At 50.2% G+C, this 20,264-nt stretch overlaps 1 protein-coding gene across 2 annotated transcripts in view; it reads right to left on the bottom strand.

The window, feature by feature from the left end:
- Positions 1 to 628: 628 nt before the first annotated feature.
- SLC12A3 (solute carrier family 12 member 3) overlaps positions 629 to 20,264 on the bottom strand; it is a 37,560-nt gene continuing 17,924 nt past the window's right edge. For both annotated transcript variants that reach the window (XM_081032291.1, XM_081032290.1), the window contains exons 21-26: positions 19,696 to 19,797; positions 18,623 to 18,734; positions 16,262 to 16,348; positions 13,254 to 13,389; positions 11,660 to 11,727; positions 629 to 6,217 (exon numbers count right to left, since the gene is read on the bottom strand). In XM_081032291.1, the coding sequence (XP_080888417.1) occupies positions 6,076 to 6,217; positions 11,660 to 11,727; positions 13,254 to 13,389; positions 16,262 to 16,348; positions 18,623 to 18,734; positions 19,696 to 19,797 (647 nt within the window). In that variant the 3' untranslated portion in view covers positions 629 to 6,075. The remainder of the gene's footprint in view (positions 6,218 to 11,659; positions 11,728 to 13,253; positions 13,390 to 16,261; positions 16,349 to 18,622; positions 18,735 to 19,695; positions 19,798 to 20,264) is intronic.

Genomic DNA, 20,264 nt, shown 5'->3' with positions numbered 1-20,264 from the left:
TGGTGGAATTTGAATAAATATAATAATGGCAGCAATTATTGATTACGCCCACTAGGGTACGTGTACATAGAACTTGTATGGGCAAGTATAGCTCAGTGGTCAAAATCATGGACCCAGAGGCAGACTACCTGTTTTCAAATCCAGCTTTTCACTCTTATGAACTATGTGACCTTAATCAATTATTTAAACTGTACCTAATTTTCCTTTTCTGTAAAACTGGAATAATAATAGTATACATTTCATATGAGGCTTATTATTATGAGGCTTAAATGATATAACATTTCTAAAGGTCTCAAGACAGATCCAGACACTTAGTAAGTGCTCAAGAAATGTTAGCCATTAATATTTAGGGAATCGTTCTAAGTCCAGCCCCGTGGTTCCTGAATATGGCTGTGATACCGAATCACCGAGGGCACTCTTTTTTTAAGTGAAGATTCCTATGACACCAAGTATTGGCAAAGATATGGAGCCATTGGAACACTCTTACGTGGCTGGTAAGAGTGTAAAATGGTACAACGCCTGTGAAAATCAGTACGGCGGTTTCTCTTAAACACATACACCTACCCTACAACCCAGCCATCATACTCATAGGGATTTACCCAAAAGAAATGAAAGACTGCACGAGAATGCTGATGGCCGCTTTATTCACAATAGCACAAAACACTGGGAACAATCCAGGTGTCCATCACTAGGAGGCTGGAGAAACAAACTAGACTGTAGCCATACAGTGTAATGCTCAGTAATAAAAAGGAACAAACTACCGACATGTGCAGGAACATGAATGAACCTCAAAACTATGCTGAGTAGAAGGACCAGACAAACAGCATACATATTATATGACTCCATTCACATGAAACTGTAAAGTAAGCAAAATGAATGTATGGTGACAGAAAACAATGAGTGCTTGTCTGGGGGTGGGGTTGGCAGAGACTGACATGGAAGACGCAGCCCATAGTGTGCGGCAGTTGTCTGCACGGTTCATAGAACCAATTGTGAGCTTCTCTTTCCAACACTGCTTTCAGGGACAGCACGCCGCTAGCTTCACATTGGCCATGGCGGGAATATTAACTCCAGAGATGAGCAAAGACTGTATATAAAGCCGAGCTTTTCCCCCAGGGAATCAGTTGTTAAACTTTTACCAACACAACACTGGGCGTGAAGGGAATTTCTGGGTTTGTGAAATGTTCTGTCTTGATGGGGTGTGGGTTACACGGTCATAGGCATTTGTCAAAATGGATCTGTACACTTAAGATTTGTGCATTTCGCTACGTATACATTATACCTGAACTAAATGTGTAAAAAATAATAAGATGGGTGTCTGGGTCCCATTTCAAGCCTACCAAACAGAGGCTGATGCATACAAGTTGGTACTGGTTCAAGGGCCAGGTTTGGAAACAACTAGTCAAGTGTGACAGTAAGTACATGTTTTATTTTTAAATAAGGATGATGTCGGTGAGAGGTAAGACTAGAAAGAATTCTTGGGACCAGCTCAGGAAAGACTTTGCATGGTCACCCTTGAGTGTTTGGGCCTTATTTGTGGGCAATGGGAGGTTTGTGACCAGAAGATGGGACATGATCAGAATCAGCATGGATTTGCATCATTACAGAGTCTGGGTTTGAGTGGGAGAGACTTGGGGCCAGGAGACCCGACTTCAAGAGGAAATGTAGACCAGCGCTAGAATAGCCCAAAAACGGAAAAGTGAAAAAAAAAAAAAAGACATTGCAGAAATAAAGCAGGAGAGAAAGGGGCTTGGGAACACAGATTGGTTCATGGCTGAGGCCCACGTACGCTCAGAGCCCACATTTCCCCATCACAGCTACCTGTCCTCCCTCATCTAAATAATCCGATTGCAGGCCAGCATTTTACTTTAAAGAGAAAAAAAAATTCATTTACTTGAAGTTTCATAGTATCTTTTAATGAGCACAGAATCTTTCCTGTACTCTACTAGAATTTTGATTGTGTGTTAGTTTCTTTTTTACCCTTGCGAAACACCCAGCTTCCCCAAGCTGGTTTTAGACTAGACCTAGCACTTAGGAATAGAGGCTTACAACTATAGAAATCATTTATAAGAACATTTTTGTAAAAATGGTGGGATTTTAAATTTTCTCCATGAATTTAATCCTGCTTGCTCAGCCCTCCTATTCAACTCCGGGTTTCTTCTGTTAACCAGCCCTCCAAACATGTCCACTCATCCCTCTGACCCTCTCATCTTTGACCTGGTCAGGTCAGTCTTTCCCTCCGGAGGCCACACCAATCACTCAGGTCTGCAGGAACTCCTGCCGGGGGCTGGTTCTTTGGGAACAGTCTCCAGCCCCCTCCCCCTGCACTTTGCCCTGTTTCCCAAAACCTCCTCACATTCACCAACCCCACCTTTCTCCAAGACTGGACAATTGAACATCCCCCGTTTTATTCTGTGACTTTCTTACAAGCTGACATGAACATCACTAGTCCTTTCTTGCCACTGTCATTCATCTGTGTGACATTCTGCTGTCTGGCCTCCCAGCCAGGTGGTTCTTCTCAAGGCTCTCTCCACATGGTATTTTTAGGAACTAAATGTGTTGTGGCTCCTTTTCAGGAAGGGCGCTTATGGTGTGGGTGTGGATATGCTTCAGCTTTTGGTCACAGGATTAACCCTCACGTCAAGTGGGGAATTACAATAAAGACAAAGGCTGGGCTTTCCTGGGCCCCATTTTGGTGAACGCTTTTGAAATTGGCAGCATTTTTTTCTGACATCTTGAGCTATATAGAGCTACAAGGGAAACCTGGCTGCTTTGCATGTGCTTGGGGGCCTTCCAGCCAGGTGGTTCTTCTGGAACATTCCAGCTGGTCTCATCCCTGTGAAACTCACTTCTCCCTTGCCACACAAGAGATGGCAGGCAGGTATGTAAAGGGGATTCCAGTCCAAACGGGGCTTTCCATGTACTAGTGAGGCCACAGCTTTCTGCCTGGGAGGTGGAGCTCAGAGAGCCTACTGGATGAAAAATGGGCTGTACTGTACTTACTGTAAAGGCACAACAAGTCTGGGGAGGAACTAAAGGAGGATAGGAAATTTGGAGGGGAAAATCGGGAGCTAACTGGGCAGTGGATCCAGGGGAGATAAGTGAGGAGTGCCGGCTGCCCTGGCAGGTGTGGCTGTTGGCTGGGGCCAGGCTCTGGCCATGATGGCCCACCCCTCTGAGGGTCAGATTTCCACACACAGTGCAAAAGAGCGACGACACAGATAATACTTCCCACCACTGAAACTCATGAACATGGAGCATTTTATCATCCAAAGGCAGAGAGAGCCACACCGTGGACTGAAATGTCTTACTGTCCTCATGCCCAATAGGCCCAGCAATGACTTGGAGAGCCTTTCAGAGCCCCTGATCACACAGCAGGGCAGTAGGAAGAGGTGTGCCAAGGGATGAGGGGACTGAAGAACGTGTTGTCCACCCCACCCCCAGCACCCACAATATCGACCAGCCATGCATGGGCCAAACTCAGTCATCCGCTGGCCAGCTGGCTAGTAACACCTGTTCTGGTCCAATTGTTTCATTTCATAGACTGAGGCCCAGAGAGGATAAGGGGTGTATCTGAGGTCACACAGCCAGTTTTGGGGGGAGACAAACTCAAATCTGGTTCTCCTGGTGGTTACCCAGTGGCTCTTTCCACTTAACCTCTCCACCTCTCAGTTTGAGGCAAGATTGAAAATACTGGGAGACCTTTATAAAAACTAAAGAAAACGGGTTCCCTGTGAGTCTGCACTCATGTAAGAGAAGCAAAGGGAAAATAAGTGTCTCCTGAAAATATTCTTGTAGAAATCTAGCCACATAATCTGCAGAACCAGCGGAAGCTCAGAGAAAAGTTCAATCCAGGGTTGAAAAAACAATACAGTTAGTTTTTTCCAAAAACACTCAGCAGAGTTGAAAAGCAATGTGTTCCTACACAAATAAATTCTGTTGAACGAGCGAATATATTTTTTATTCATTTCATTGTTTTGACCTCACTGTTAACTCTTTTTTTTCCCCAAAGCTATCATCATTGTTAAACATTCAGTTTCCAAAAAAGAAAAACTCAGTTTCCAACATAGTGAAAACTTTGTGTTTTTTGTTTTAAATGCCCGAAAGACCAAAGCATTTTCTGTTCTTGGATCAAGGTCTCCCAGAGGTCTGGAAAGGGAGCACTCATTTGCCAGGAAATGGCTTTCCATGTGGTTTTAGAAAGGCAAGCATTCCCTGATTGAGTTGGGGGAGAGGGAGGATTGGTCTCAGGTCTACTGAATGGCTCAGAGCCAGGCCCCCTTCTGAGGTCCCTGGAGAGCAGACAAGCCGTCCCCAAAGAACTCAGCGAGGCTCTGAGTGTCTCTCAGCACGTCCTCATGAGCACAGAGAGCAGTGGGGTTTGTGACACCCTGGGGCCCAGGGCCTTTGGTCACTGCAGTGGCATGGCCCACTAAATGCTGAAGTCCTTTGGGTCCTAACCCTTAGAAAGAGATTTTTGCCTTTATGACTAGGTAGGCGCTTCAGTGGGCTTGGAGGGGGCTGATAAGATTCAAAGATGCCTGGTTCCTCAGGCCACCCCTGTACTACTGGAAAAGGCCCCGCCAGCTGTGTCTGCCAACGACTCACCCTTGTGTTGCGTGGGTACGTCTAGAGCTAAAATGTCCTTTCAGGGAGCCTCACCCATTGGCACTGACACCTCTTAATGTTCTTTCTGCTCTTGCATCCAAGCTTGGTTGGTGCAAGCTCTCTCGGGGTGTTCAATCTACAGGAACCTGAAACCTTTACATGAGCAAGGGCCATCTTCCTCAGATTCTCTCTCAACTCCGACCCCCATCTTACGACACCCACTCCACAGTCCCCTCTGCCACTTGCTGTGTTTCTACCTCTTACCAGTGGCTTCTTCTCCCCTGTCCTTTCACCCAGCCTTGAGCTGGGTATGGAGCTCTCTGATTCTTTGCCCAGTCTTGACATCTTTATACCCCTTCTCTGCCTTCTCCATTCCTGACTCACCAAACCTCCATCCTCTATCCCCAACCAAATCTGAAATTGAACACCCTTCCAAGAGACTCCCTAAATCTTGTCCCTTCTTTGAAGCTCTTTCTTAGCATTAATATGCCTCCTTGAGTGTTTTTTTAGTTCCCTTTTCTTCCCTTGGGAAGAGGGAGAAATGACAGTGAGGCCAGTCAGGACCTTTCTCCACATCAGCAGGACTCCCTGCTGTGCAGGAGAAAAAGGCAGGGCACAAAGGAAAGTCTAAGCTGTAGTTTTCAAACCATGGGTCACTACCCATTAGGGGGTCCCAAGCTCATTTTAGTGGATTGCAACCAAAATTCAAAGGAGAAAAAGAGCGAGAACAGAAAATATCAGCGCATGTTGCCCCTAGTAATGATACCGATTGCTTTGTGACACTTTTGTTTCAGTGTGTGTTTGCTCTAAGTCTCAATATGAAATATATTTCTTATTGTGGGTTGCAGCACAAAAAAGTTAGAAAGTCCCTGGTCTACCAGAGAACCAGCCAAAACACTGAAGACACATTATTACTAAAAGTGAAGAGAGAGAGACGTGGTTAAAGAAATTTGCATTATTACGGAGGTTCCAAGAATCCTGCATTCCTCCTTTAAGGGCTACCGGGTGTGTGTGTGTGTGTGTGTGTGTGTGTGTGTGTGTGTGTGTGTGTTGCAGGGGGCACCCCTTCCCCTGACCTGAGGAGGAGGGAGGCATGGTGAGGGAGTACTCCAGGGAAGTGTGTAGAAACTGCTAAGATACACACCCAGCACTCTGACTCAAACTTATATATAAATCAAAGACTAGGATCTTAATTTGTTGTAATCAAGATCAAAAGAAAATAAAAGGAATGCCAGAGCATTTTCCACACAACGGCAAATGCTGCTTCTCCAGCCCATAAAACAAAGCCCAGAGGACGTGTTCAGTGAGAGTGGGGTCCTACCAAAGTTTGGAAATCGATCAGCTTTCTCAATCGGATCATCAAAGGCTACGGCTTAAAGTGCAGCAGGGCATGCATGAGTCTCATCCTGTGGAGAGGTGGACGTCCCATGCACCCTCGGCTTCGGGCAGGCCTGGCCAAGCTTGGAGTTACTGGCAGTAAAAGGTGAGCACGTTTTCCTGGTTTCCTCGGATCAGGATGACTGGAGGTCTGAGGTCCTGGGATAGTGTCTCCAGCCAGGCCATGTACAGCGAGCTCGGACACTTCCCCTTCCTCCCTATGGGCAAGGTGCTGCGACACAGGAAGAAGAGGCAGGCGAGCAATTACCGAGAGGCCTTCCGCCCACAGCCCAGCTCATGGTTTGCTTTCTGAACAGCAACTCTGTTGAGTGACCACTTCTTCCCAGCCACCCTAAGAATGACCTCTTGCTCTCCTTAAAAGCATGGTTCCAAACGTACCTTCAGTCACGAAGCATTTCTGAGCAAAGCCGTGGCCTGGAGGGAGGCCCCCGTGATCTGGCCCATACCAGCCTCCCCTCCTACCACCCTCAGCCTTCTTCACACCCCTACAGCTGCAGTGGCTTTCTTACTATCCCTGAAAAATTGGCAAGCTTGGTCCTGCCCCAGGGCCTTTGCACCTGATCTTTCTCCACCCAGAAGGCAGCGCCTCCAGCTCTTCACCTGGTTGGCTCCTTTGAATTACTCAGAACTCGGCTCAAGTGTACCTCCTTCTCTCATCACTCCCTCCAGAGCAGACCCCCCCTCTCTCTATCATCTCACCCTGTTTTATGATCTTCACAGCATTTCACACTCTCAAAATCCTCGTTTCATTTATTTGTTGTCCGTCTCCTTCGACTAACACGTATGTTCACTCACAAGCAGGCCAGGTCTGTCTTGTTCACCACCTTTTCCCCTCTGCCTAGGACACAGTCTGACACAGTCAAGATGTTAAGTGGGTGATCCCACCCATCAGGCCACTCGAATGAAGCAAGCCAGCCTTGCCTCTCCAGCTACACACCTGCCAGTGGCCACACGTGATATGTTCCCCCGGTTCAGCTGAGTGTCCTTGTCCTGCCTCCTGGCCTGTATGTAAGGCCCTTGGAGCAGGGCCCTTGGGCCCTGCCTCCGCCCTTGCTTTGGGAGGGCCCCTTGCCTGAACTGCAATGCTGTGCAAATAACGAGATGCCTTGGGGAGGCTGTCCAGCCATATTTCCATGGCTGTTTCAGGCAGTGACTTTTCCACCACCTTGAAATTCCAAAAATGCATCGCAGTAACCACAGCTGCCTTGCTCTTGGCTCAGAGAGAAGCCAGCATCTCACAAAGCCAGCTGGAGTTACAGGAAGTTGGGGCACCAGCACCCGACATGGGCCTGTACTTTGTTTTCCCAAAGTACGTCCCCAGGTATTATTTCTCCTGAACTTAAAAGCAACCCTAGGGAAAGGGTAGGGCCCCCAGCACTGCCCTCTCCCCCAGCTGGGGAAACCCAAGCAGAAAGGAGGGTGCTGTGTGGCACTGGGCTTCAGAACATGGCAATAGCGTCAGAACAACCGTGTGAGTCATAGCGTCGCCACTTCCTCAGCCCTGTGGCTTTGCCAGATGGCTCATTGTCCCTGAGCCTCAGTTTTCTCTTCTGTAAAGGGAGGGCGCACATAGTTCCCTCCTAGCATGTTCGTGAGCTCTGCAGAAGATAAGCACACAAAGGGCAGCACACCGCCTGCCACCTAGCAAGCACTTTAGTACCCTTACCACTTGTCATTATTTACCACATGAGACAACCAAGCTGATGAGTGGCAGAGCTGGGACTCGAACCAACATCCTCGGATCTCACGCCCCAGCTGCCTCTGCTCGCTGCAACCCCCACCTCCTCAGAGAAGGTGAATTAGGGTCCCGAAACAGCTATGCCTTATTTAAAATTCCATCCTCAAAGCTTCACTTGGGACAACACTACCCTCCTTTAAAAAGCAAGGACCTCAGGATTGGGGAAGGCAGGTGGGGACAAGGACATTTCATTGAGTGTCTCCTTAGTTAGAATGTGTTTGTGTCTGGTGACTTTCCAGGGGAAAAGGAAGTGGGTACATTGAAACCAAACTTCCTGATTTAACAGTTATGCCAAAGGCTGATAACACCCTCTGATAACTACTACATCATTTTCAGGGACTGAATTCAAAAATTTCCAAAGTCACGAGAGGACTGGTGGCTGCATTATCAGGGGCGGGGGACACCCATCACTCCTGCTGTGGCCTTTTAAGCTTCAGTGAGAAATTCCCTCCCCCAGAAGAGCCTGTCCACTTTGGACAGGCGCCCTTGACACTCACTCCCAGCGCCAGCCAACAACTCTCCACTCCTGCTCACAGGGTGTGCGTGCTTTAAACTACTCATCTTTAGAAATAAAACCACTCCAGCACAAAGGAACTTTTTGTCCAGAATTGCATCGCTTAGCCCCAAAGAAAAGCAGCCTGGGATCTCACCGAGATGCAAATTGTCACCCTGTGTCAGAACCTTCGCCACAGCTCCAAAACCCCATCCATCAGGGCTCAACAGCTGTGACATCGGGGCAGGCTGCTAACTCGTCTGAGACTCAATGTCCTTATCCCCAAAGGTGGGGGGGAGGGGTAAAAATAGACTCACTTGATAGAGTTTTGAAAATGAACAAGGCCCAATGTTTTCAGTGTCAGAGAGGCTCAATCAATAAAACGCAACGTGGATGACTGTTAGTTTGATTATTACTATTTGGTTTTGAGGAAGAAGTCTTTAGAGAAAAAAGAGTGATCTAGGCCCCAAAATAAGACCAGAAATACGGTTGTTAATTCAGGCAAAGCTTGTGGGGCTGGTTACAAGGCTGGTTCCTCAGCTGTGCAGGTTAAGCTGAACTCAAACTTGCCATTAATCAGATAAACTGCTGAATAGTAAGCAGCCAATGACCAAATTCTGCCTCCAGCCTTCTCTAGAAAACGGTTCTGGTATGCTCTCCAAATGCTGGCAAATGTCATTTTGTCTTGTCACCGATGCTTTGGAAGGACTTTTGTTTCCTCAGAATTTCTGGAATGCAAGTTTCTGGACTCTACCCCAGACCCTGATCTGGGAGGAATGGAGGAATTTGCCATTTTCCACAGTCTCCTGGTGTTCTCATGAAGGTGACCCTCAAAGTGAACTTTTAGAAGTAGGGGGTGGGGGAGTCAGCAGTCTCAGGTTGGAGATTAGTGATGCAAAAATGCAGCTGCCATGCCCTCCCTCCCAGAGACTTTGGGCAACAGCTGTAGCTGCCACCATGGGGTGGGGACGCTGTGTGCAGGCCTCTCCTCTATGGTGACTTGGGCTCATTGTTATTTGTATCAGCTAATCCCACAAAGGCTGGTGGGCAGCCTTTGGCTTTCCCAATGAAGTCTGCGGGGTAGGGGAGTAGAAGGGGAGACATACCAGTAGGTGGTCATCTCCAAAGATGAAATTCCTCCTCTTATGTCTTGAGAGCCTGACTCATTATAGTGGCAAAGAAAATTAGAATCATAACATGTTAGGGGGAAAGAGAATTTAATTTAACTCTTTTCTATAATCAGGGAAACTGAGGCTCAGAGTAGGGTTACGTGCCCAAGGTCACACAGTGGGATAATAGCAGCAACAAAATGAAAGCCTACTGTGGACAGAGATGGCACTCGTGAGGAGGTGGTGTGGCACGTCCATGCACCCAAGGTGGTACTCCCAGGTACCACACCTAAGGAAGGGCAGGGGAGCCATCCCAGGATGAGCTGACCCAGTCTTCACCCAGGCCAACCTTGAACTAGGGACATTCTCTGCAGGATATTGGCCTGAGACTTGGAGATAAATCCAGCCCTTTTCCTTATCACAGTTTCCACGGCAAAGAAAACATGAAGCATTTTCTTTGTACAAAACATGATCTCCTTAAAAGCCACAGGAGGGCTGGCCCGGTGGCTCAGGCGATTAGAGCTCCATGCTCCTAACTCCGAAGGTTACCGGTTTGCTTCCCACATGGGCCAGTGGGCTCTCAACCACAAGGTTGCCGGTTTAATTCGTCAAGTCCCACAAAGGATGGTGGGCTGTGCCCCCTGCAACTAGCAACGGCAACTGGACCTGGAGCTGAGCTGCGCCCTCCACAACTAAGACTGAAAGGACAACAACTTGACTTGGAAAAAAGTCCTGGAAGTACACACTGTTCCCTAATAAAGTCCTGTTCCCCTTCCCCAATAAAATTAAAAAAAAAAAAAAAAAAGCCACAGGAAGCAGTTTCAGGCAGAGCCAGCTTCAAAGCATGCAACTGCACATCTGCACAACCCTGTACTTAGAAGGGCCCCAGTCTGGGTTTACTGCTCTGCTGTCACCCTCTTGACATTCTTAATAAGTTTTGAACAAGGGGCCCCACATTTTCATTTCGCAGGGGGCCTCACAAATTGTGTGCTCTGTCCTGGTTTCAGGGTAGGTAAAAAACAGGTTCCGCAGGCTTCTTGGCTGTCCTGTGCAATTCCCAGGTGACTAGCCTCAGGAAATGTAAGAAAGGCCAGTATTTGCTCCCATTCCCTCTCAGCTGGCCTCTCTGGGAGAGGGGATGCAGGCACTGCTGCCATGTTCTCCCTCCTGACCTCTGAGAGAGTAGAGCCATTGCGAGACACTCTCTGTGCCACTGCCACCTTCCACTTCCTCAGCGTTGGCCAACACCCACCAACGGCGGCTCATTACAGGACACAGGCAACAGCATGGGAAGCCTGAGGCTCGGATAGGCGCGCAGCCTGGAGCAGCTGAGCTGGAGATGCCAGGCTTGACACCCACATCAACTATGGGTGACCAATGGCCCAAGAGGGCGGGGTGATTCCCAAACAACTAGGAATCGATTTTCTTCTGGAATGATCTGGGTCCCCTTTGAGAAGCCCAGGAAAAGGTGACAAATAAGGGGAAAGCAGTGGTGCGTGACGTCGGTGAGGCCTGGGACATGTGAAACCCTCGACCTCTGCCAGCTGGCACTGACAAGAGAAAATGCTAGGATGTCCTAAATGAAAGTAGAGCAGGCCAGAGAGTCCAAGGAAGAGACAAGAAGGGGTTAATCAGTGAATAACTGCAGGGCAAAACCAACAAAAGACTGCCCCCCCCAGTGGATGTTGGGATTTTGGATTAACTTCCAGGAGGCCAGTTGTATGATCGTCTAAAAGAGGAAACAGCCAGGCGCCAGCGAGCCCCAGGAGCTTCTGCTCATTTGCAGATGAACTTTCCAATCCGCTGCCCACAGCCAACCACAGGAGTGACGCTGCTTCCCTGTGGACCCTGTGCCTCGCTTCACCTTCTCCCGCCCCCTTTGTCTCCAGCCAGTGTGGATTCTTTCCAAACAGTGTACACGTCTCTCCCCACTGCGCGACGTGCAAAACGTTCAGCAACTCCAGGCCCCGGACGTGCTGGCTTTGCCACTGCTGCTGGCAGTTTAGACTCCATGCCCCAGGATCTGCTCTTCTTTTCTTTTCCTTCTTTTTTTTTTGCTATCAATGGTCCAATAAACCCTTTCTTTTGAAATGGCTTTTAGCCATGGAAGTTCACATTGTTGTTTAACAGCTCTCAGGTGAGAAAGTGAGGCAGAAGCAGTGCTGAAAAGCCACTGGGGTTGTGTTTATCTGCCTTTTGGGCCTTTCTGTCTCCCAGGGGAAGGTGCGGGTCCCCAGCTGGTGGCCACCCTCTCCCAGAGCTGACACCCTTGGCCTCTGGGACGGGCTTCTCCTCTGACCCGGCGCTACTTACATGACGACGAGAGCGGCGTCTCGGGAGTAATCCAACAGAATCTCATTGAGCCTCACCTGCCGCAGAGACTGGGGTGAGGAAAAACCACGTGGTCACTTTCCACATCCTTGGGAACAGTCCCCGCCAAGCCCAGGGGCCTCTTTCAACATTTCTAACAGGATGTGTGCATTGTTCCCTCTCAATTATCATAGACTCTCCTGCCTCCTAGAAGGAAGGGGACCCTCATAGTAAGTGAGTGTCAAGCTCACCTCCCCGCGAAGCCCTCCTTGGTCGTCCTCGCCTGACCTTGTTACCATGACCAGCAGGACAGTTGGGGGACAGAGCACCTTATGTGCCGTTGGGAGAGCTGACAGAGAGAACCTGAGCCAGGCACGCTGACTCCTGGGGGGCACTGTCTTCCTCTATAAAATGAGTATGAGAATATCCCAGGGAATTTCAGGAAGCTGGAGTGAGGTAACCTATACAAAAGCACAGAGTGGAGGCCTGGCTGGGAAGGCTTGATAAAGTGCATCCGGTGGAGCAGGGCTGGGACACACACTCCTCCCCCTTCATAACAAGGTACGCGAGAACCTTTGCACAGATGCTTTATTTAGCTTTTTCCAAGGAGCTGGGCAGCTGTGCCTGCCCACTGGGGTGGGGCCTCAAGGCTGACAGATCAGGGAACTCCCTAAACTTGTGTGGGGTTGGGCTGCGGGAGAGACTCCCTCCTACTCCAAGGCCTGTCTCCAAATTGTTCAGCAATGATTGACACTCAGGTTCTGGTAGTGGACGGACACCTCATTTGAGAGAATGGAAAACTGAAGGCAAGTGAGTTAAGCTAGAGCTTCCGACCTCACACTACTGACATTTTGGGTGGAAGAGTGTTTCTTTGTGGGAACTGTCCTGTGGGCTGTTGGTTTAGCAGCCTACCAGACCTCTATGCACTAAGTGACAGTGCAATCCCACCCTCCAGTGGTGACAACCAAAAATGTCTCCAGGGGTTGCCAAATGTCCTCTGAGGGGCAAAATTGCCTCCTAGAGGAGAACCACTGACCTGGGGCACAAAGAGAACAGAACTGTGATCCCCTGGTTCCCCAAACTGCTATTTCTACTACAAAATGGCCACGGCAGCCACCACTGTCCTTTAGCTCTTATTAAAGCCCTGAGATGCCATCTGGGAACGGTCGGCCATGGCTTTGGGCCGCATCTGGGCTGGGGTCTACAGGCTCAGGGGAGAAGACCAGGCAGCTTTGTGGGCCCACAGGACACATTCTACCTTGGCCTTAAACACCTGTTTCATGAGTCCTAGGCACAGAGGAATGGGGGAAGAGAGGGAGAAGGACGCCAGGAAGTCCATCGCCATGGCCAGGGTGACTCAAAGTGGGCAGGAGGACCAGGCTCTCATGCCAAGAATGGCTCTGAGTTCCACAACCCGCAGGTGGTTACTGGTCAGACTGAGCATTTGTGGCTTGAGGATACCTCAGAGGCTGGGTGCAGGGGAGGGGAGGGGGCCGAGGGTGTTCAGGAAGCTCAGGACAGAAGGGCTCCAGGTCCCGATCCCGGAAGCACCTGTCCCCCTCCGCCCACCCCAGCAAGGCCCTTCTCCCTCCTGTACCTTGACTCTATTCTTGTTAATCTCCTCATCTGAGATCTTCCAGGGGCAGTCCCGCCTCATCTCTGTGATAGTGGCCTCATCCTTGAAGCCATCATTCAGGCGGAAAGGTGCAATCATGTCCTCAAACCTCTTGGTGCTAGGAACAGAGAGAGCAGGTGAGACCAGATGAGTTGGCCCAGTTTCCAGGGGAATAAGGTCCCCAGGGGGAGATGAAGGTGGGTGCCACAGGGACATACTTTTCCGTCTGAAACCCATTCTGACACTGCCCTTGACATCAAAGCAGCTTCCGTGTTGAACTTGGCACTGATGGTACTTCCAGGAGTCATCCACAACGACTGACCTGGGACCCACCTCCACCCACCCGTCTGTTCCCAGGTATGTACTGAGCACTCTTCTGTGCCGGGCTTGGTGCTACACAACAGTGAACAAGCCTAAGAATGTCCCCCATCCTCATGGAGCGCACGATCTGCTGAGTGATGAAGAGGATCAGGCATTTTACGAAGGCACTGGGATGGGGACTACCAGGGGTGGGGAGGGCCTCTGGACCGGAAGGATTCCTGTCCTTCCGAAGCCAGCCATGCACACAGCAAGAGGTGCTGGAGCAAACAGAACGGAAGGTGCACAGGACCTGAGCAGAAGCGTGCTTGGTCTGCTCGAGGAGCTGTGTGGCTGGAGCAAGGTGCGTGCAGGGGAGAGTGGGGGGAGGCAGGGACAGACAGGTTGAGGGATCCAGGTCAGGCAGGCCTTCATTATTTGTCCTGAGTGAGACAGGAAGCTGCGGAAGGGTGTTCTGTGGGATCTCACTTCCATTATTAGACAGAAATTCTCAAGAGAAGAGGGTCCAAGGCTGAACCCCCAGGAAGCCAACGAGTGTTGGGTAAAGATGGAAGGAGGCAGCAAAGGAAAATGAAAGAAGACCACTGAGGTAGGAGGGAACCAGTAGACGGTGGCACCTTGGGAGCCAAAAGAAGAAATGTTTCAAGAAGGATAGCTGAAAGGCAGAGAGGTGAGGACACACGTGGCTCTGTGCAGGGCAAAGGTCACTGATGACGCTGGCGAGAGTGATTCCAGTGGAGGAGTGGGGTGGAAGCCAGACTGGAGAAGGCCGGAGAAGGAAGGGTGGGGAGGAAGTGGCGACAGAGTGAACCACTTCTTTGGAGAAGTTTGACAAGGGAGGGGAGAAAATGGTCCAGGCGGAAGCAGGGCCAAAGGAGGTGGTTTGAAAGAAAAGAGATGCCGGGTGGGGTCTGTGTGCCCCTCCCTGTCCTGCCCACCCAGAAGGTCTTCCCCATCTCTCTATATCGGTGGCCTTTCTCAAGGCTTTGCTCCTCCACCAACAGACGACCCTCTTCTCGTTTGCATTCTGGTCCATCCCTGCTATTCTGATAGCTCTTGACGTCCTGCACTGAGCCAGGGTAAGCCCTGGAGGGCAGGGTTGCAGATTACTCATCTCTGCCGCTGCAGCTCCAAGCAGAGCCCTGAGCAAATGGTAGGAGTCAATGTACCCATCCCCATGAAATAGTTCCTTTCTACCCATCTTGATTTTCTTTCCTCTCCAGGTAATGGGAGACATAAGGGAAAAGGGGGAAGAGACCAGGACCAACCTTACTTTATGAAGGAAATAGAGTCCTGGAAAAGCTCATGTACGTACATTGATTTCCATCAAGCAAATCCTATTGGAAGCATCTGATTTTAAGAATATGAAATTGAATCATGGGCAGAGTACATGACCCCCCCATTGAGCCCTGCTACAGTTCACACCAGGGTTTGCATAAAGTGTGCACACTGCCTTTGCACGGGGGAAGAAGGGACATTTTTGCCCAGACAGGTCAACATTCTCCCCACTCCAAACCCACCATGGCTGAATGGTGCATGGTGGGTAATGCACCATGTTATAATGTGTTAATATAGCATCAGGGCCTTTCCATCTTCCATTGGCTCCAGTATCTTTCAGCCCACGAAGGGGATGAGCCTTTGCTGCAGCCCCTGCAGAAGGAGTTGACCTCCAGCTGTTTTGGTGCATTTCACTCTGCCACCCCCGGCCATGGCCAACTGTACCAATGGTAGCCAAGAAATAGGATTTCCAGGAACCTCTACCTTGGCCTAGCAGAAAGGGATAAGCTGGGCCAGACACATTCCTTTTTCAGGAACTTAAATTAGGCAATACCTGGCAAGGGAAGCAGTTTGCACAGAAAAATCAGAATGCAGAGCTCAGAAGCCACACGAGTAGGCAAAAGCCACAACTCCAGCATTTATTGGACACTGACTCTGGGCTGGGCACTGTGTTAAGCACTTCACATAGATTGTCTCTAAGGTGGGTGGTTCTCAAAGTGGGGTGCCTGGACCAGCACTGAGAGCTTGTTAGAAATGCAGGTTCTCAGGCCCTACCCCAGACCTACTGGCTCAGAATCTTGGAAGTGGGACCCAGGGAGCTGTGTTTTCACAAGCACTCCAGGTGATTCTGGTGCATGCCAAGTTTTGGGAACCACTACTTTATGAAAACACTCCGGGGTTGGAGAAAATTTACAAAACCAGTCACCTTTGGAGGTAAAATCAGCCTTTTATGAGTAGCCAGCAGCCTAGGCTTGTAAAGTATGTAACCAGAGATGCCTTTGTCCCCCAGGTCTCTGTGTGTGTGAAGGGGGTGGGAGTGAGGGCAGAGGGAATCTTGTGGATGAAACACCAGCCTCTGCTCAAGTGACAGAACAGCCATGACCTTCACCAGTAAGAGCTTAAAAACACTTGATCTAAGAAAGGTATCAATGTCAACTTTCATCAGCCTCTAGCGCAGGTGTGTTTCTGGCAAAGATCAGAGCTCTAATGTGCAAAGGAAGAAACACAAACATGAAACTAAACAGCTGCAAACTCCGACCCTTCCTCTTCCTTTCCATGAGCCCAGTCTAGGCAGGGGGCGGGAAGGACAGTGCCTCTGCCCTTGGCTCACCAGAAAGGGGCGACAGGCACACAGCTGGCCCTTCTGCCTGGAACCCCCAATACAGAGAACTCACTGCTCAGCCCGAGGCTTCTGGTTGATGTCGGGAAGAACATGAACTTCGTGGAATCCCAGTCGGAACTTGCTTAGCAGAGAAATGATGCTGGAAGACAAGAGATTTTTTAAAAATGCATTCATTCATTCAATTAATTTTCATGGTAGTGAGCAAAACAAATTAAATCCTGCCCTCATGGAGTTTACATTCTAAGCTGGGAGGGGGGCAGATGATAAACGAATATTGATAAGGTAGGTCAGCTGATGACAAGTGGCATGGAAAAGTAATTGACTACTATTCCCCAAGTCTCTGGGGCCATCTTTGTATTAGCACACCTCCCATTTTAACGGGTCTGCACATCTGATCTTGTTACAATGCAGATTCTGACTCAGCTGGTCTGGGATGGTGCTCGGGATTCTGCATTTCTGACAAGCTTCCAGGTGATTCGATGCTGCTGGTCCATGGACCACACTTGGAGAGACAAGGGTCTAAGGGATGGGAAGGTGAACTGCAGGATATCAAAGGGTGGCTGAGGAAGCAAAGATAACACGTTTGCAATAAGTATACAACCAGGAGTCACAAGCCAGATGGTGCTGACTGCATCCAACGGGGAATAAAATGCCAACTGTGGTTTGTAGCAGTCTAGGAAGGTTTCACAGAGGAGGTGGCAATCTGCCTGGACGGTGCATGGTGGGTAAGATTGTTATAGGCCAAAGCGGGTGAGGCAAGGTGTCCACATTGAATCACCCAAGGAGCTTTGTAAATAGTACACCTGCCTTTGTCCTAGCTCCCTGTTGTGTCGAATCCCTGAGTGGAATACGGCTTTGGGCATACCCCAGTTCTAGTTGGCAGGGAGGAGGGAAGTCCAAATGAGTGAAGGCATGGGGTACAGGGAGTGGAGCTGCAGCAGTGAGGGGTTGGGGGAGGGGAAGGACCAGGCTGGGGCTGGCCATCAAGCGACTGCTGATTCCTGAACTTGGGAGTGAAATTAGGAAAGCAGGGCTGTGGGCAGACGGCTTGGTGTGCAGCACAGAGGTGGCAGGCCTGGGCAGAGCCTGGGCAGAAGGCAATGCAGGCCTGGCTTCCAAGTCACGAGGAGGACCCGGTCAAGAGACAGAGGGACGCGGAGGAGCTTTCACAACCTTCACGTGGCAGACACCCTATGGCCCCCCAGTGCCATGGCCTTGAGCCAAACTACACCTGTTAAGCCCTGCTTCCATTCAGAGCTGGAACAGGAAACTGAGGCTGATCTGTTGTTGGGAGACCACAGAGAAGCTGGCTGCTGCTTTTCCCAAGCATCCCTTGCTGGGCATTGCTGAGGAGGGCCTTCCGGTGGAGAAGTTCTCAACAGGGGTGAGGACAACCAGATGAGGTTGTTGGGTCGCCCTGAACGCACACAGGAGGTGACTGAGGGGGTCGTGGGGATTTGGCCCTGGCATAGGACTAGGGTGGCACAGACCACGGGGTCCTGACCAAAGACTGGGCAGAGTTCTTTCTCTTTGGCTAATTAACTGCACCACCTTGGGTGGCTACCCCATCTTCCTGAGCCTGTCTGCCCGCACTAGCAAGCCTCCATCCTACCACCTTCGACCTTACTTGACCTTTCCCTAAAGAAACAATTACCCAGTTTTAGGCACACATGTGCCACCTGCCTGACTCTTGCCACCTCTACACCTGTGTACCGGTCTTACCATTTACTTCCTTTTCAGCTCAAATCAACTGACACTCTGGCTTAGATATATCTCAAAAGGAAATTTCATGCCACAACTTTAAATAGAAAACCAACCTCTCTTGCCAGAAAGAGGTAACCAATAAAACCCAAGTAAATAAACCAAAATGTCACTAACTTCTGGCTGAATGCCATCATCCGCCACGCCTCCAGCCAGGCCCACTCTCTCTTGCTTACATATATTAGCATGGGTTCCCCAGCAGAGAGCCCTTTTCCTGCACAATCAGCCACACAGTTGGAAGAGAATTAAAAGTCGCTTATCCAGTAGGATTTGCTGTCCCATCTCCTGGCCACTAAAGGCACCTCTTGTCTCATCAGGCATGGCAACCCAAGCATGGGGGGTGTTGCCCCAAGGATTCTAAGCTCTGCCTCATTTCTCTAGTGGAAGGGCCTTCTCCATCCTTCATTTCACACGGGTATCTCCCTTGAGCAGATTTCTGGTTTTAAAATGTAACACCCCTCCCTGTCACGGCTGGGACTAGGGTGTCTGCACCCCCCTTTAGGGGCACAAGACACCAACAGAACAGAAACCTGCTCCTTTCCAGAACTTCCTCACCATGGTGTGACTGGGAAAGAGCTGAGCCACCTGTGATGGGGGCGGAGACTGAAGGGAGCTGGGATGGCCCTGGTCCCCACCCGTGCTCCCCACTTACGCCTTCCTCTCCTGGTCCATCCTGTTGATCTGGCCCCCCACGAACACTCGGATCCTGCATTTGCTCCATCTCTTCTTGCGGCGGAGAAGGTAGGGGATGAGGAGGGTGAGGCCTGGCAAGGAGGTTCCCCATAAATCAAGAGGAAAATGCTCTCAGGGTAGAGGGCTCTGTGTGCTCTCACCCCTTCCCCTCTCTGGCTCTCAGTTTACCCATCTGTATGAGCATGCTGACTAAACCAGAGTAGCACACAGGGCTCTGGGGCCAGGGTTTATTTGGTCTGCATGAAGTTTTTAAAGAAGTGAGCTGGCATTTAATAATTGGGGAATTTCACATGAAAATCAGGATCTCTGGCATTTTTTGAAGATTGAAATTTGACCAGTGGATGGGAGCCGTTGTCCCTCCATCATCTCTCTATACAAGGTCAAGGACTGGCTGTCACTTACGACTGCGTAACCCTGGACAAATTACCTCACCACTCTGTGCCTCAGTTTCCTTATTTGTAAAGAGGGTTAATCATAGTTCCTACCTGGGGATTGCATTAGGTTAACCCACGCAAAACATTTAGTGTCAAGCATATAGTAAGTGCCCAGTCACATTACCGATTATTCATAGGACATATTCTATTGGAGTAGAAACATTTTCTCTCTGTCTAGGATGCTATCAGAGGTGGGAACAGTAAAGCTGAGACTCATACATTTTAAGAAAAATGGGAGAGAGCGCATTTCTTTGGGAAGTGAAGAATTTCTAAGCTTTCCTGTGCACCAGCCCATCTCCCCTGTTTATGTCATATGCTGTGACGCCTAAGGCCTGTCCAATCTGTAGGTTCCATCTCTTGTTGACCTCAGATCCTCTCCTAAAAATCCCCACTTTACAGCTGAAAAACTGGAGGTCAAGAGAGTGGCCCAGCCAGGGTCCCCCAAGCCCAGTGGGGGTCCAGGGGCTCCATCCCCATGTGTGGGCACTGGGTCCCATCAGAGGCCTTGTCCAGGGCATCGAGGAAGGGCAGGCTAAGGGACAAAGAGTCACGGAGGGAAGAAGGCCTGGAGGCGAGGGGGTGTCCCAGGGGAACGGACCTCCATCGTCGAATAGCCAGTAGATGTCGATGGTCTTCTTGCCCTGCTCTGACTGGAAGATGGTGCTGGCTTGCTCTTCCTGCACCAGGGTCTCGGGGTCCACTGCAGGAACAGAGGGGTCGGTCACCTCAGAGCACAGCACAGTCACATGTCTGAGTCTGTCTGAGAACAGCCAGCTGCCCTGTGAGGCGGACTCGCTGTCTGTCACTGGGGCCATGCACACGGCGGCCTGAAGCACCGTGCTGAGGGCTCACACAGAGGGTGGGGGTGTGGCCCAGAGCACCACCCACGGGCCCTGTGACGCCACGACTCTGATTTGCCCCTCACAGATGTCCCCAGCCCCCCGCACTGCAGGTTCCTCTTCCTCTCAGAATACTGGGGGAAAACACTGAAGGAGAACCCTGCCCCTTCCCTGAAATTTGAGCAGGGCCAGAGGGCGTTGGAGGGAGTGGGACAAAGGCCCCATGGGGTGGGTTCCCACGATGCCCAATGCCCGCACTCAGAGTGTCCCAGCAGGGCTGCAGTCTTTCATCCTGCCCAAGCCCCCACCCCACCTCACCGTTACCCAA

The sequence above is a fragment of the Rhinolophus hipposideros genome, assembly GCF_964194185.1.
Source record: "Rhinolophus hipposideros genome assembly, chromosome: 21".
Classification (NCBI taxonomy): domain Eukaryota; kingdom Metazoa; phylum Chordata; class Mammalia; order Chiroptera; family Rhinolophidae; genus Rhinolophus; species Rhinolophus hipposideros.
This window is presented reverse-complemented; position numbering and strand designations above follow the sequence as displayed.